At 49.2% G+C, this 16,547-nt stretch overlaps 1 protein-coding gene across 1 annotated transcript; it reads right to left on the bottom strand.

Annotated features, from left to right (window-relative positions):
* Positions 1-2,489: 2,489 nt before the first annotated feature.
* LOC125516254 (sugar transport protein MST5-like) lies at positions 2,490-4,454 on the bottom strand. The gene is made up of 2 exons (XM_048681739.1): positions 4,279-4,454; positions 2,490-4,153 (listed from the first exon to the last, which is right to left on the bottom strand). Exons 1-2 carry the CDS (start codon positions 4,412-4,414, stop codon positions 2,718-2,720), a joined length of 1,572 nt encoding a protein of 523 aa, XP_048537696.1. The 5' UTR covers positions 4,415-4,454; the 3' UTR covers positions 2,490-2,717.
* Positions 4,455-16,547: the final 12,093 nt, after the last annotated feature.

Here is a 16,547-nt window from a genome sequence, read left to right as displayed (position 1 = left end):
TGCCACGGAACGAGCTGAGCATGCCCTCGTCAGAAGCTTTGCAGATCATCGCTGTAAGCACGTCCATAGCAATCACAAATAGCAGGGAGGACACGGGTCCCCTTGCCTCAAGCCTTTGGCATGGTAAATTGTGCGTCCCGGACTCCCATTCACTATGATCTTGGTGCTCGCCGAAGATAGCAGCATGGAGACCCATCCGATCCACCTCCACCCAAAACCCTTTGCCCTCAAAACTTCCAATAAGAAAGGCCATGAGAGCGAGTCGAAAGCTCTCGCAATATCGAGCTTGAGGAAGAGCCCCTTGATCCTGGCCACATAGATTTTGCGGGCAACTTGCCGAACCAGAAGGTAATTATCATGAATACTTCTTCCTTTGATGAAAGCGGACTGATTTGCGTTGACTACTTTGTGCAATCTCCTGCGCGTCCGCGTTGCCAGAATCTTGGCAAAGAGCTTAGAGAAACTGTGTGGGAGGCTAATGGGACTATAATCCTTAACCTCCAAGGCCTCCGTTGTTTTAGGAATAAGCACGATGTGTGCCTTATTGAGCTTGCAGAAGCCCTTTCCCCACATATAGTTTCAACAAGGCTGCCATAATGTCATGCTTAATAACCGGCCAAGCTTTGTGATAGAACAACCCAATGAAGCCGTCATGGCCGGGGGGCGTATCTGGTGGAAGCTCCTCGATCACGTTCCAAACCTCATCCTCCGTGAAGATCTCTTCAAGATCCGCGAGGTCTAACTGTGGCAAGCCGAGAAGATCGGGGTTTAATGAGTGCTCGCGCGTATTTGCCGTACCCAGCAGTCTGTCATAGACCCCGGCAAACACATCCTCAATTTTGCCTTGATCCGTGAAGATCTCCACCTCATGCTTAAGCCGTGCGATGTAGTTTTTGGATCTCCTGCCGTTGGTCACAGCCTGAAACAGCTTAGTATTGGCGCCTCCCTCTTTTCAGCCACCTGATGTGAGACCTCTGACGGTCGATGGTCCTCTTAAGCGAAGCAAGGCCCAGCAGCGCTACCTTGAGCGTTTTCCGCAGCCACCATTCCATGTCCGAGGGCTGGCGAGCTTCTTGGGCTTGGTCGAACCTAAGAGCATCTCCAACGGCCACGCCAAACGACGCGCGCGCGGGGTAAACCCAGCTTTTAGCGCGCGGGGGGCGTTTTGCCGCGCTCCAGCGGCGGTGGGAAACTCGCGCGCGCGGGAACTGTTTGCGCGCGCGCGCGAAAAGGCGCCAGCTCCCGCGCCATATTTTGCGCACCGCTTTCCCGCGTGTCTATAAAGTGCGGTGCGCGCCACGCGCCTTCTCCATGCATCCTCTTCTTCTCTTCCTCTCCCTCTTTGCCACGCGCCGCTCCAGCGCCCCGCCACCGACGCGCCTCCACCGCTCCAGCGCCCCGTCACCGCCGCGCCGCCATGGCGCCGCGCCGCCGAGGAGCGTCCGGCTACCGCGGCGTCCGCCTGCGCCCCAACGGCGGCTACTACTCGAAGATACCCTCCGGCGATCTCCGGCTCGGCCTCGGCACCTATGGGACGGCGCACGAGGCCGCCTGCGCGTACGACGCGGCGGCGTGGCGCCTAGCCGGCCGCGCGGCCAGATGAACTTCCAAGATGTGTACACACTCCAGCAGGCGCTCGACGTCGCCCCGCCGCCTCGTCTGAACACGGCGCAAGACCGTGCGGAGCACGCCGAGCGGCAGCGCCGCCTCCTCGTCGCCCAGGAGGACGAGCGGGTCATGGCGGAGTGGCGCCGGTGCCACCCGGAGGACGTCGCCTACGAGCAGGTCTACTGGGCAAGGCGCCGCGAGGAGCGGTTGGACAGGCGTCGGCGGAAGGCGTTGGCGAATGCGCAGTCCGATCTCGTTGCAGCAGGTGGGCAGTCGTTCTTCACGCCGGACGATGATCGGTGGCTGGACATCTGGCTAGATACCTCGGACGACACCGCCGAGAATGATAATGATGATGATGATAGCGACTTAGAGTAGTTTTTTTATGCAATCTATCTCGTTTTTTATTGTTTATCGTTTTTATTATTATGCAATCTATGTTTCGATGTAAAATACCTTTGTATCATTTAAAATCTATGCAATCTATCTTTTCAATGCCTACATTTCTAGTTTGTAGAATGAGCGCGCGCTGCATTTTTTGCGCGCTGCTGGAGCGGCGCGCGCGCTGCATTTTAACGCGGCTGCTGGAGCGGTCGCTGCGCGCCGCGCCAAACCAGACGATGGGCGCGCGCTAAAGCTGTTTTTTGCGCGCGCCGCGTTCGGCGCCTGTTGAAAATGCTCTAAGAATGAGCGAGTTGGCCACCGCCATGAGCGTTTTGATGTTACCATGTGAGAACCTATTATGGTTACTGAGCAATTGATCATGCAGTGGCGACCATGTAGTGAGATTGTGGATTTTTGTTTGTTTGTAATACTTCATTGACAAGTTTGACACGAAACAAAGGGAAAACAATTACAAGATGAGTGTATGCTAAGATCAATTCTACAACACCAGGATCAACATCAACTAATTTAGCTTGCTGGTCGGCCGAGATGAGCATGCGTAATCAATTTCTGCACTCGATCTAGCTATGTGCGTCTTGTCAGCTGGGTAATCATCAAGCGTGCCATGAGTCCATTGGCTAGCTACGTCGACGAATCAGCCTGCTGCACCGATCTGATTCTGATCTGCCTACCGATGTATACCTCCGTCTCCAGACGGACGTGGATCAGCTCATCTCTAGCGCTATCCTCTTCCTCATCTCGGCCCCGCGCGCGTCGGCGCTGGTGTCGATGACGTACTTCCTCCAGAACCAGTGCTTCCTGAAGACGTGCGACACCTCCTCGAGCGGCACGCACTTGGTCTCCGGCAGCAGCACGGCGATGAGGATGGTCATGAGCAGCAGCCATGCGCCGAAGAAGTAGAAGAGGCCGAACCTCAGGTGGCACAGCAGCGTGAGGAACACCTGGCCGATGAAGGCCGTGAAGCACATGTTGACGGCCACCGTGATGCTCTGCGCCTGCGACCGCACCGCCAGCGGGTACACCTCGCTGGGGATGAGCCACCCCATGGGCCCCCATGACCACGCGAAGCCGGCCACGTACACGCACACGAACAGCACGATGCACATGGCGTACTGCTCCGAGATGGCCCCCGTCCCGCTCAGCCCGAACTGGAGCCCGATGAAGGTGCCCACCAGGATCTGCGAGATGATCATCTGCGTCCCGCCCTGCAGGAACAGCGCCCGCCGCCCCACCTTGTCCGCGGTCACCACGGCCACGAAGGTGGAGAACACGTTCACCAGCCCCGTGATGACGGACGACATGAGCGACGCGTCGTTCCGGAACCCCACCGTCTTGAACAGCACCGGCGCGTAGAACATGATCACGTTGATGCCCGTCAGCTGCTGGAAGAAGGGCACCCCCAGCGCGAACGTCAGCTGCGGCTTGTACTTGCCGGTGAAGAGCAGCTCCCACCACGGGTTCGCCACCGCCTTGCTCTCCTCGCACGCGGCGGCGAGGTCGTCGAACTCCTGCCGCACGTCGTCGGGGCCGATGCCCCTGATCTGGGACAGCGTCGCGCGGGCGAGCTCGGTCTCGCCCCGCGACAGCAGGGAGATGGGGGTGTCTGGGATGGCCAGGGAGCCCAGCGCGATGACGGACCCCGGGACGGCGCCCATCGCCAACCCGACCCGCCAGCCCCACCCGCCGAGGAACCTGGACGTCCAGTAGTTGGTCAGGCTCGCCGACAGGATCCCGATGGTGATCATCAGCTGGAAGAGGATGTTGAGCATCCCGCGTTGCTGCGCCGGCGCCATCTCCGAGAGGTAGAGAGGCGAGGCGTGGATGCAGAGGCCGACCCCGACGCCGAGGAGCAAGCGGCCGGTGATGAGCACGGCGAAGGTGGTGGCAATGCCGCCCATGCAGGCGCCGGTGATGTAGGCGACGGCGGCGTAGAAGAGCGTCCACTTTCTGCCGAAGGCGCGGGCCATGGGGCTCGCGAAGAGGGACGCCGTCGCCGCGGACAGGAAGAGGGAGGAGCCGAAGAGGGACAGCTCCTGGCTGTCGAACTTGCAGTACTGGTTCGTGATCACCTGATCCTTCTGCTGCTGGTAGATGTCCGGGAAGAACAAGAGCAGGAACGACTCCGTCGACGTCAAACTGGCTGCAGTCATCCGCAGCGGCGCCAGCACAGAAAACAGAGTCAGATCGAGCCAGGAAACCAACACCCACACCCAATTACGCATGCATGCATGCATGCACAGGACGGCGAGGCGACGGGTTAATTACCGGCCATGCCGATGTCGTAGCCGAAGATGCAGCCGCCGACGGAGGCGACGAGGCAGGAGTAGAAGACGAAGCCGGTGACATCGCCGGGGTACGTCTTGTACCTGTTGTGGTGGTGCACGATCACGGCCCCCGGCATCTTGCCCGGCCAGCCGGCGGCGGAAACGACGGCGGCGACGGCCTAGCTTAATTGGCGCGCGAAAAGGGAGCAAGGGGTGGTGGTGGTGGGTACGTGCGGCTAATTAAGCTCGGCCCCTCCGGTTGGTCGACGCTGCGTGGCGGGGGAGGGGGAATGCGTCAGAGAGGGAGGTGGCGAGTTACTTAAGCGGGGAGAGGCCCCGGCGAGCGGTACGACGGCAATGTCGGTGCATGTGTGGGGACATGGCGTCTAGGAGGCTTGGCCTGCATGCATGCATGCATGTGGATGTCTGTCTCCTCCGTTTCATGGTCAACCACGGCTTCACACAGTTGAGACCAAGGTTTTTAATTCCGGTCGCAATTTCCTTTCCGGTAGAATGATGCTATGCATACGATAAATTGTCATCCGACGCCTGTACGATCAGAGAAGTTCAGATTGTGGGCCATAGGATACAGCATGTACAAAACCGTTGTGCATACGATTTAATGGAGGGAAATACCGCAGTGGTACAACAAGTTGCACACGATGACCACTTTGATGCCTATAATGTTGTAAAATTCGTGAAGTTGGTGCCTAAACTTGTCTCTAGGTGCACATACGGTTCGTCGATAGTTGTATGCAACATCAGCGCAACATGGCAGCATCGCGGCGGGTGGGGCTAGAGTCTGGATTTTTTTTGAAACCACCTTGCTTTTATACCGAATGTCACAAATATGCCCCCGAAACAGCGGGGGTGACAACCCTTTCATTTTTGCAAGTCGGTAGACTTATGCTATATGTATGACGGATTGCGCCAAAACCACTGTTTTGATCTTTCTATAAGCATGAATTAACCCTTACAGTCTGGGTTGAAACATTTGCACAATCTAACCATTTTAGGTGATGTCACCCATCACAACGATACACGAGAGACGTCGGGGTCAACGGCGTTTTTGCCCGGCCCACATTGGGACACTCTCGTTGACATGCTGACCTAACACGCAGGGAAACACCGCTCTACCATGACGCTATTGTCCCTGGTGTTGCGTTTCCACCCCGTGAAATGCAATGGAGTCTGACGTCTGTCCGTTGAGGAAAACGCAAAAAGCTTTACAAGTACAAGACTATGAAGCACAAGGGCTCATGGCCTTTTCCCTGATGTCCAGCGCAAGTTCAAATTTAATTGAACTTTCATAAATATTTACAGCCACATTTAAGACAGTAAAACTGAACCTAAACCCAGCCCTCCCGCACCCCCCTTGATTTTTGGCCATCCATTTTGTTGATTGAAGTTTTTCTAGCCGTCAGATAAGATGTTCTATTGATCTCCACCGCACTGTCAAATTCCTGGCCCAACTATCCTATGGGTGTGCTGCTCCAGGAGAAAAAAACTGAGGCCTCTGGTAAACTGAGCCTTTTTTGGCAGCCCAACTAACCCACCCGATCAATCGCCACTAGCCCTCACAAAAAAAATAGTTCGCTCGACACAAATGCTCATTTTTCATGCCAACCTCTCCTCTTCCCCCCTAACCTCACGCAGATCCTAGGTTCCCCGCCACCGCTGCACCGTCTTTGATCTCCACATCGACGTCGTAGTATCATGTCTGCCTCTCGTACGACCCAGCCGCTTCATTTCTCATCTCACGAGTGTTGGGACAAAACCTTAGCCACGCTCTCGCGGCAGAGCAATCACCCTTGCAATGCACGTCTATGCTGGGATGGTGATGACCCACAAGTATAGTGGGCCAATTGTAATCTTTTCGATAACTAAGAGTGTCGAACCCAATAAGAAGTAGAAGGAATTGACAAGCGATTTTCAGCAATGTCTCACTGTTGGGAAACATAGTAGAAAGCAAAAGAAAATCGCTATACGATCACCGACGAACAATACGGAGATGCATTAAATGGTTTGGATCGGATCATTACCAACTCCAAGTTGCAGCAGAAGAAGACGAGTCGGCGTAGATCGTACTTGGAGTCCCTCGAACCGTAGATGAACGATCCCGTGAACCGCCCATGAACGGCCTCTCAAACGGAAGACTGGAAGCACGACCTCTGTACGAGTTGCCAGTGTACGGTCTTCACGATCCAGTAGCGCTTCGTCGTCCAAAGCTAATCGTCGCTGGAGAATAAGAGGGAGGAGATTAGAACCACACTGGACTTCTGATTATGAGGACTAGAGGATCTAGATCTAGCTATAATTGATCAACTAGGACCAACTAGAACTAGAACTAGAGAACTAGAGGAGGCTCCAAAACTTATGTGTAGAGAAGTGCCCAAGACCTGTAGTATATATAGGTTAGAGGGGAGAGGAGGGGGCGCCACAAGGGGGGAAGGAGCTCCCCCCTTACGCCAGTCAAGAGGAGGGGGTTGATGTCTACTACACAACCTTCTTCTTGTAGACGTTGTTGGGCCTCCAAGTGCAGAGGTTTGTAGGACAGTAGCAAATTTCCCTCAAGTGGATGACATAAGGTTTATCAATCCATAGGAGGCGTAGGATGAAGATGGTCTCTCTCAAGCAACCCTGCAACCAAATAACAAAGAGTCTCTTGTATCCCCAACACACCCAATACAATGGTAAATTGTATAGGTGCACTAGTTCGGCGAAGAGATGGTGAAACAAGTGGTATATGGATAGTAGATAATAGTATTTGTAATCTGAAATAATAAAAACAGCAAGGTAGCAAGTGATAAAAGTGAGCGTAAACGGTATTGCAATGCGTTGAAACAAGGCCTAGGGTTCATACTTTCACTAGTGTAAGTCCTCTCAACAATACTAACATAATTGGATCACATAACTATCCCTCAACATGCAACAAAGAGTCACTCCAAAGTCACTAATAGCGGAGAACGAACGAAGAGATTATGGTAGGGTACGAAACCACCTCAAAGTTATTCTTTCCAATCAATCCGTTGGGCTATTCCTATAAGTGTCACAAAAAGCCCTAGAGTTCGTACTAGAATAACACCTTAAGGCACAAATCAACCAAAACCCTAATGTCACCTAGATACTCCAATGTCACCTCAAGTATCCGTGGGTATGATTATACGATATGCATCACACAATCTCAGATTCATCTATTCAACCAACACAAAGGACCTCGAAGAGTGCCCCAAAGTTTCTACCGGAGAATCACGACGAAAACGTGTGCCAACCCCTATGCATAGGTTCCCAATGTCACGAAACCCGCAAGTTGGTCACCTTAACATACATCAAGTGGCACATGGTACCCCATTGTCACCACAGATATCCACGGCAAGACATACATCAAGTGTTCTCAAATCTTTAAAGACTCAATCCGATAAGATTACTTCAAAGGGGAAACTCAATTCATTACAAGAAAGAAGAGGGGGAGGAGAAACATAAGATCCAATTATAATAGCAAAGCTCGCGATACATCAAGATCGTGCCAAATCAAGAACACGAGAGAGAGAGATGAAACACATAGCTACTGGTACATACGCTCAGCCCGAGGGAGAACTACTCCCTCCTCGTCATGGAGAGCACCGGGATGATGAAGATGGACACCATAGAAGGATTGCCCCCTCCGGCAGGGTGCCGGAACGGGTCTAGATTGGTTTTCGGTGGCTACGGAGGCTTCTGGCGGCGGAACTCCCGATCTATTCTCTGTTTTGGAAGTTGTAGGGTATATGGAGTTATATAGGCAGAAGAAGCATGTCTGGGGAGCCACGGGGGCCCCACGAGGCAGGGGGCGCGCCTTAGGGGGGTGGGCGCGCCCCCCACCCTCGTGGGCAGCTCCCGTATCTTCTGACGTGGGGTCCAAATCCATCAGGTGTGTTTCCTTCCAAAAATAACTTCTCCTATTGATTTCGTTCCGTTTCGACTCCGTCTGATATTCCTTTTCTTCAAAACACTGAAATAGGCATAAAACAACAAATCTGGGCTGGGCCTCCGGTTAATAGGTTAGTCCCAAAAGTAATATAAAAGTGGATAATAAAGCCCAATATTGCCCAAAACAGTAGATAATATAGCATGGAGCAATAAAAAATTATAGATATGTTGGAGACGTATCAGGGGTACCCCTCCAATTCGGCCTCACCTTCCCCTTTCCATGTGGAGAAGGAGCACCACCCCTTTTGGGCCCTAGTGACCCAAGTAGCCTTCCACTACTTGGCATTTTAAGGCCTACTGATATTTTATAAAAGCCTCCTAACTATTATTATTATTAATTTAACATCTCTGAAAATATTTTCCACCTATATATTACTTATCGGTAATACTTGGTATTGCCCGATAAGCTCCGGAACCCTTACGGTGACCCCTAAATGCTTCTGGTTGCTCTCGAAACTACTTCAAATATTAGCGAAACTATTTCACAAGTAGATCCTTGTTACTCCCGCCCTACTAAGACTCAGCAGATTGTGATTACCTTAAGCTTGTGACCCTATAGGTCCGGTAAAACATAGGCATGAATAAAACCCCTTTGTTCAGTGACCGATAGCGCAATCGTGGACGTCCATATCGATCACTGAGTACACAACTGACATTCGAGTGAACCTTTGGTTTTCATGTGCTATTCCCTTTGCTTCGCGATGCTTCACAAACCCTGAGGTGAGATATATTGGTATCCTCTTGAGTTATACACATGCTCATTATACTGTTCTGCTCGTTACCGGTTTTGTTCTTCTTTCTCGTTGACATGTTCCGGCATCCCCGTGACATAGTCACCTATGTCTGGCCAGACGATGATGGATGCTATCACACGAAGACGGCCCTAAGAATACCTCTCCATCTTCAGAGGAGCAAATGCCACTATCGAGCTATCTAGTCTCTTGTCAAACTTGCCGATGAACTTGTAAGTTGTCATTATGATCACCATGTTACACATGACATTTGAGAAACCCCAAAGTCCACGGTACGGTAATAAGTGTGTTTTATAACAATTGACTTATGACAATATTATCTCAAAGTATAACAAACAAGTTTGAGTCGATTCAATATGATCGTTCTTCTAGCGTCATACTCTCAATGTTGTTTTAGGACTATGGTTATACTTAACGATGTCCTAATATCCGGAAAACATGATCACCACCCACACTTGAGCCAGTCTTAGAGGCAATACTAGGAATCTATTTTTACCATTTATTATTCCACACGTGCATATGAGAGAAAAACAGGAAAGATGTAAGAAGAACAAGAGCTGGCCTTTCCACTGAATCATATATTTCAGGATCACAACAGTTAAAGCATAAAATATAAACTCTCAATTATGAGCAAAGAAATATAGTAATACAATATTATTGCCTCTACGGCATATATCCAACAGTCTCCCACTTGCACTAGAGTCAATAATCTAGTTTACGCAGTATCTCTAACACCTATGTGTTGAGGAACATTGCATGGAAAAAAATTCTACGCACACGCAAGATTTATCCATGGAGATGCATTGCTACGAGAGGGGGAGCGCATCTACATACCCTTGTAGAATGCTAGGCGGAAGCATTTATCAACGCGGCTGATGTAGTCATACTCTTCGCAATCCGATCACAATCCAACCGATCTAGTGCCAAACGGACGGCACCTCCGAGTTTAGCACACGTGCGGCTCGATGACGTCTCCTCCTTCTTGATCCAGCAAGCAGGAGAGGAGAAGTAGATGGGATCACAACCAACACGACGGCGTGGTGGTGATGGTGGAGCACCGACAGTGCTTCGCTAAGTGTCGCCGAGACGAGGCGGTGGAACTAAGGAGTAACGGGAGAGAGAGGGGTGCCAAGGGCTTGGTGTGTACTCTTGGGGCGCCCCTCCCCTCTATATATAGATGAAGGGGCGTGAGAAACATCCCATCCAAGCGCTAGGGCGCAGCTAAGGGGGAGAGGACTTGGACTCCAAGTCCAATCCCATTCCTACTAGGACTCCTTCCTTTTTTGCCTTCCCTAGCCACATGGGTTTTGCGGACTTGGTGCACCTATCCCAACAAGGCTAGGGCACCTCCCCGCATCCCATGCTAGCCCTTGGGTCATGGTGGACCCACTTATGGACTTTTTGGCCCCTTCAGAATTCTCCGGAACCTTTTGGAAGCTTCCTAGTACAATACCCAAAAAGTGCACCTTTTTGGGAACCCAAAATATGACTCCCATGTTGGGAAACGTAGTAATTAAATTTTTTCCTACGATCACGCAAGATCTAACTAGGAGATGCATAGCAACGAGAGGGGATAGTGTGTCCATGTACCCTCGTAGACCAAAAGCGGAAGCGTTTAGTAACACGGTTGATGTAGTCAAACGTCTTCACGATCCAACCGATCCAAGCACCGAACGTACGGCACCTCCGTGTTTGGCACACGTTCAGCACGATGACGTCCCTTGAGCTATTGATCCATTTGAGGACGAGGGAGAGTTCCGTCAGCACGATGACGTGGTGAAGGTGATGATGAAGTTACCGGCGCAGGGCTTCACCTAAGCACTACGACAATATGACCAAGGTGTTAAACTGTGGAGGGGGGCACCGCACATGGCTAAGAGATTGTATGTTGTGCCTTTGGGGTGCCCCCTGCCTCCGTATATAAAGGAGGAGGGAAGGAGGCGGCCGGCCTAGGGGCGCGCCAAAGGGGGGAGTCCAACTAGGACTCCCAATCCTAGTTGGACTCTCTTTTCCTTTGCCGAAAGGGGGAAAGAGGGAAGGGAGAGGAAGAGGAGAAGGAAAGGGGGCGCGCCCCCCTCCCTAGTCCAATTTAGACTCCCTATAGGGAGGGGGCGGGGCCACCCCTTGTGGGATGCCTCCCCTCTCCCCTATGGCCCATGTAGGCCCAATATTTCCTCGGGGGGGGGGGGTTCCGGTAACCCCTCGGTACTCTGGAAAAATCCCCGAATCACTCGGAACCATTCCGATGTCCGAATACAACCTTCCAATACAAAGCTTAGGTTTCTTACCAAACCACAATTCATATGGTGTCGTCTCAACGGATTTAGATGGTGCCCTCTTTAATGTGAATGCAGCCGTCTCTAAATTAATTACGGTTACGACGTTCAGACACACCATTACGCCGTGGTGTTCCAGGTGGTGTGAGTTGCGAAACTATTCCACATTGTTTCAAATAAAGACCAAGCTCATAACTCAAATATTCACCTCCACGATCAGATCATAGAAACTTTATTTTCTTGTTACGATGATTTTCCACTTCACTCTGAAATTCTTTGAACATTTCAAATGTTTCAGACTTATGTTTCATCAAGTAGATATACCCATATCTGCTCAAATCATCTGTGAAGGTCAGAAAATAACGATACCCACCGCGAGCCTCAACACTCATCGGACCTCATACATCAGTATGTAGTATTTCCAATAAGTCAGTTGCTCGCTCCATTGTTCCGGAGAATGGATCCTTAGTCATCTTGCCCATGAGGCATGGTTCGCAAGCATCAAATGATTCATAATCAAGTGATTCCAAAAGCCCATCAGCATGGAGTTTCTTCATGCACTTTACACCAATATGACCTAAACGACAGTGCAACAAATAAGTTGCACTATCATTATTAACTTTGCATCTTTTGGCTTCAATATTATGAATATGTGTATCACTATAATCGAGATTCAACAAAAATAGACCACTCATCAAGGGTGCATGACCATAAAATATATTACTCATATAAATAGAACAACCATTATTCTCTGATTTAAATGAATAATCGTCTCGCATCAAACCCAGGCGCTACTACGAGCATTAGTAAGGTACACATCAATAACATGTATATCAAATATACCTTTCACTTTGCCATCCTTCTTATCCGCCAAATACTTGGGGCAGTTCCGCTTCAAGTGACCAGTCCCTTTGCAGTAGAAGCACTCAGTCTCAGGCTTAGGTACAGAGGGCTTCTTCCCTTGAGCAGCAACTTGCTTGTTGTTCTTCTTGAAGTTCCCCTTCTTCCCTTTGCCCTTTTTCTTGAAACTAGTGGTCTTATTAACCATCAGCACTTGATGCTCCTTCTTGATTTCTGCCTCCGCAGCCTTTAGCATCGCGAAGAGCTCAGGAATTATCTTTTCCATACCTTGCATATTATAGTTCATCATGAAGCCTTTATAGCTTGGTGGCGATGATTGAAGAACCCTGTCAATGACACTATCATCAGGAAGATTAACTCCCAACTGAGTCAAGTGGTTGTGGTACCCAGACATTCTGAGTATGTGTTCACTGACAGAACTATTCTCCTCCATTTTGCAGCTATAGAACTGGTTAGAGACTTCATATCTCTCAACTCGGGCATTTTCTTGAATTATTAACTTCAACTCCAGGAACATCTCATATGCTCCATGACGTTCAAAACGTATTTGAAGTCCCGATTCTAAGCCGTAAAGCATGGCACACTGAACTATCGAGTAGTCATCAGCTTTGCTCTGCCAAACGTTCATAACACCCGGAGTTGCTCCTGCAGTGGGTCTTGCGCCTAGCGGTGCTTCCAGGACGTAATTCTTCTATGCAGCAATGAGGATAATCCTCAAGTTACGGACCGAGTCCGTGTAGTTGCTACCATCATCTTTCAACTTAGCTTTCTCTAGGAACGCATTAAAATTCAAGGGAATGGTAGCACGGGCCATTCATCTACAACAACATAGGCATGCAAAAACTATCAAGTACAAAGTTCATGATAAATTAGAGTTTAATTAATCATATTACTTAAGAACTCCCACTTAGATAGACATCCCTCTAGTCATCTAAATGATCACGTGATCCATATCAACCAAACCATGTCTGATCATCACGTGAGATGGAGTAGTTTTCAATGGTGAACATCACTATGTTGATCATATCTACTATATGATTCACGTTCGACCTTTCGGTCTCAGTGTTCCGAGGCCATATCTGCATATGCTAGGCTCGTCAAGTTCAACCTGAGTATTCCACACATGCAAAACTGGCTTGCACCCATTGTATGTGAACGTAGAGCTTATCACACCCGATCATCATGTGGTGTCTCGACACGACGAACTGTAGAAATGGTGCATACTCAGAGAGAACACTTATACCTTGAAATTTAGTGAGGGATCATCTTATAATGCTACCGCCATACTAAGCAAAATAAGATGCATAAAGGATAAACATCACATGCAATCAAAATATGTGACATGATATGGCCATCACCATCTTGTGCCTTTGATCTCCATCTCCAAAGCACCGTCATGATCTCCATCATCACCAGCTTGACACCATGATCTCCATCGTAGGATCGTTGTCGTCTCGCCAACTATTGCTTCTACGACTATCGCTACCGCTTAGTGATAAAGTAAAGCAATTACATGGCGATTGCATTTCATACAATAAAGCGACAACCATAAGGCTCCTGCCAGTTGCTGATAACTTTTACAAAATGAGATCATCTCATACAACAATTTATATCTAATCACGTCTTCACCATATCACATCACAACATGCCCTGCAAAAACAAGTTAGAGGTCCTCTACTTTGTTGTTTCAAGTTTTACGTGGCTGCTAAGGGCTTCTAGCAAGAACCGTTCTTACCTATGCATCAAAACCACAATGATTTTTCGTCAAGTGTGCTGTTTTAACCATCAACAAGGACCGGCTGTAGTCAAACTCGATTCAACTAAAGTTGGAGAAACAGACACCCGCTAGCCACCTGTGTACGAAGCACGTCGGTATAACTAGTCTCATGAATGCGATCTTGTAATGTCGGTCCGGGCCGCTTCATCCAACAATACCGCCAAATCAAAGTAGGACGTTGGTGGTAAGTAGTATGACTATATCGCCCACAACTTTTTGTGTTCTACTCGTGCATATAACATCTACGCATAGACCTGGCTCGGATGCCACTGTTGGGGAATGTAGTAATTCAAAATTTTCCTACGATCACGCAAGATCTAACTAGGAGATGCATATCAACGAGAGGGGAAAGTGTGTCCATGTACCCTCGTAGACTGAAAGCGGAAGCATTTAATAATGCGGTTGATGTAGTCAAACATCTTCACGATCCAACAGATCCAAGCACCGAACGTACGACACCTCCGTGTTCAGCATACGTTTAGCACGATGACGTCCCTTGAGCACTTGATCCAGTTGAGGACGATGGAGAGTTCCGTCAGCATGATGGCGTGGCGACGGTGATGATGAAGTTACGGGCGCATGGCTTCACCTAAGCACTACGACGATATGACCGAGGTGTTGAACTGTGGAGGGGGGCACCACACACGGCTAAGAGATTGTCTATTATGCCTTTGGGGTGCCGCCCCCGCCTCCGTATATAAAGGAGGAGGGGAGGAGGCGGCCGGCCTAGGGGGTGCGCCAAAGGGGGGAGTCCAACTAGGACTCCCAATCCTAGTTGGACTCCATTTTCCTTTTCCAGAGGGGGGGGGGAAGGGAGGGGAGAAGGAAGGGGGGGGCTCCCCCTCCCTAGGTCAATTCGGACTCCCTATAGGGAGGGGGATCGGCCACCCCTTGTGGGCTGCCTCCCCTCTCCCATATGGCCCATGTAGGCCCAATATTCCCCTGGGGGTTCCGGTAACCCCTCGGTACTCCGGAAAAATCCCCGAATCACTCAGAACCATTCCGATGTCCGCATACAACCTTCCAATATATGAATCTTTACTTCTCGACCATTTTGAGACTCCTCGTCATGTCCATGATCTCATTCGGGACTTCGAACAAACTTCGGTCACCAAAACACATAACTCATAATACAAATTGTCATCGAACGTTAAGCATGTGGACCCTACGGGTTCGAGAACTATGTAGACATGACTAAGAGACATCTCCGGTCAATAACCAATAGCGGAACCTGGATGCTCATATTGGCTTCAACGTATTCTACGAAGATCTTTATCGGTCAAACCGCATAACAACATACGTTATTCCCTTTGTCATCGGTATGTTACTTGCCCGAGATTCGATCGTCGGTATCCTCATACCTAGTTCAATCTCGTTACCGGCAAGTCTCTTTACTCGTTTCGTAATGCATCATCCCGCAATTAACTCATTATTCACATTGCTTGCAAGGCTTATAGTGATGTGCATTACCGAGAGGGCCCAGAGATAACTCTCTGATACTCGGAGTGACAAATCCTAATCTAAATCTATGCCAACTCAACAAACACCTTCGGAGACACCTGTAGAGCATCTTTATAATCACCCAGTTACGTTGTGATGTTTGATAGGACACAAGGTGTTCCTCCGGTATTCTGGAGTTGCATAATCTCATAGTCAGAGGAATATGTATAAGTCATGAAGAAAGCAATAGCAATAAAACTAAATGATCATTATGCTAAGCTAACAGATGGGTCTTTACCATCACATCATTCTCTAATGATGTGATCCCGTTTATCAAATGACAACACATGTCTATGGTAAGGATACTTAACCATCTTTCATTAACGAGCTAGTCAAGTAGAGGCATACTAGGGACACTCTGTTTTTCTATGTATTCACACATGTACTAAGTTTCTAGTTAATACAATTCTAGCATGAATAATAAACATTTATCATGACATAAGGAAATATAAATAACAACTTTATTATTGCCCCTAGGGCATATTTCCTTCATTCCCATATATAAATATTTACCTATCGACCATCCCGAGACTCCTCGTGACGTCCGGGACTCCGAACAACATTTGGTTACCACTCATAAAATATCCCAATACTACTCTAGCGTCAACGAACGTTAAGCGTGCGACCCTGCGGGTTCGGGAATTATGTAGTCATGACCGAGACACCTCTCCGGTCAATAACCAATAGCCAGACCTGGATGCCCATATTGATTCCTACATATTCCACAAAGATCTTTTATCGGTTGAACCTTTATGACAACATACGTAATTCCATATGTCCGTCGCGGTATGTTACTTGCCCGAGATCCGATCGTCGGTACCTCTATACCTAGTTCAATCTTGTTACCGGCAAGTCTCTTTACTCGTTCCATAATACATCATCTTGCAACTAACTCCTTAGTAACTTTGCTTGCGAGCTTCTTGTGATGTTGTATTACCGAGAGGGCCCATAGATACCTCTCCGTTACACGGAGTGACAAATCCCAATCTCGATTCACGCCAACTCAACAGACACCTTCGGAGATACCTGTAGAGCATATTTATGATCACCCAGTTACGTTGTGACGTTTGATAGCACACAAGGTATTCCTCCGGTATTCGGGAGTTTCATGATATCATGGTCGAAGAAACATGTA

The sequence above is a fragment of the Triticum urartu genome, chromosome 6, assembly GCF_003073215.2.
Source record: "Triticum urartu cultivar G1812 chromosome 6, Tu2.1, whole genome shotgun sequence".
NCBI classification, from domain to species: Eukaryota; Viridiplantae; Streptophyta; class Magnoliopsida; order Poales; family Poaceae; genus Triticum; species Triticum urartu.
This window is presented reverse-complemented; position numbering and strand designations above follow the sequence as displayed.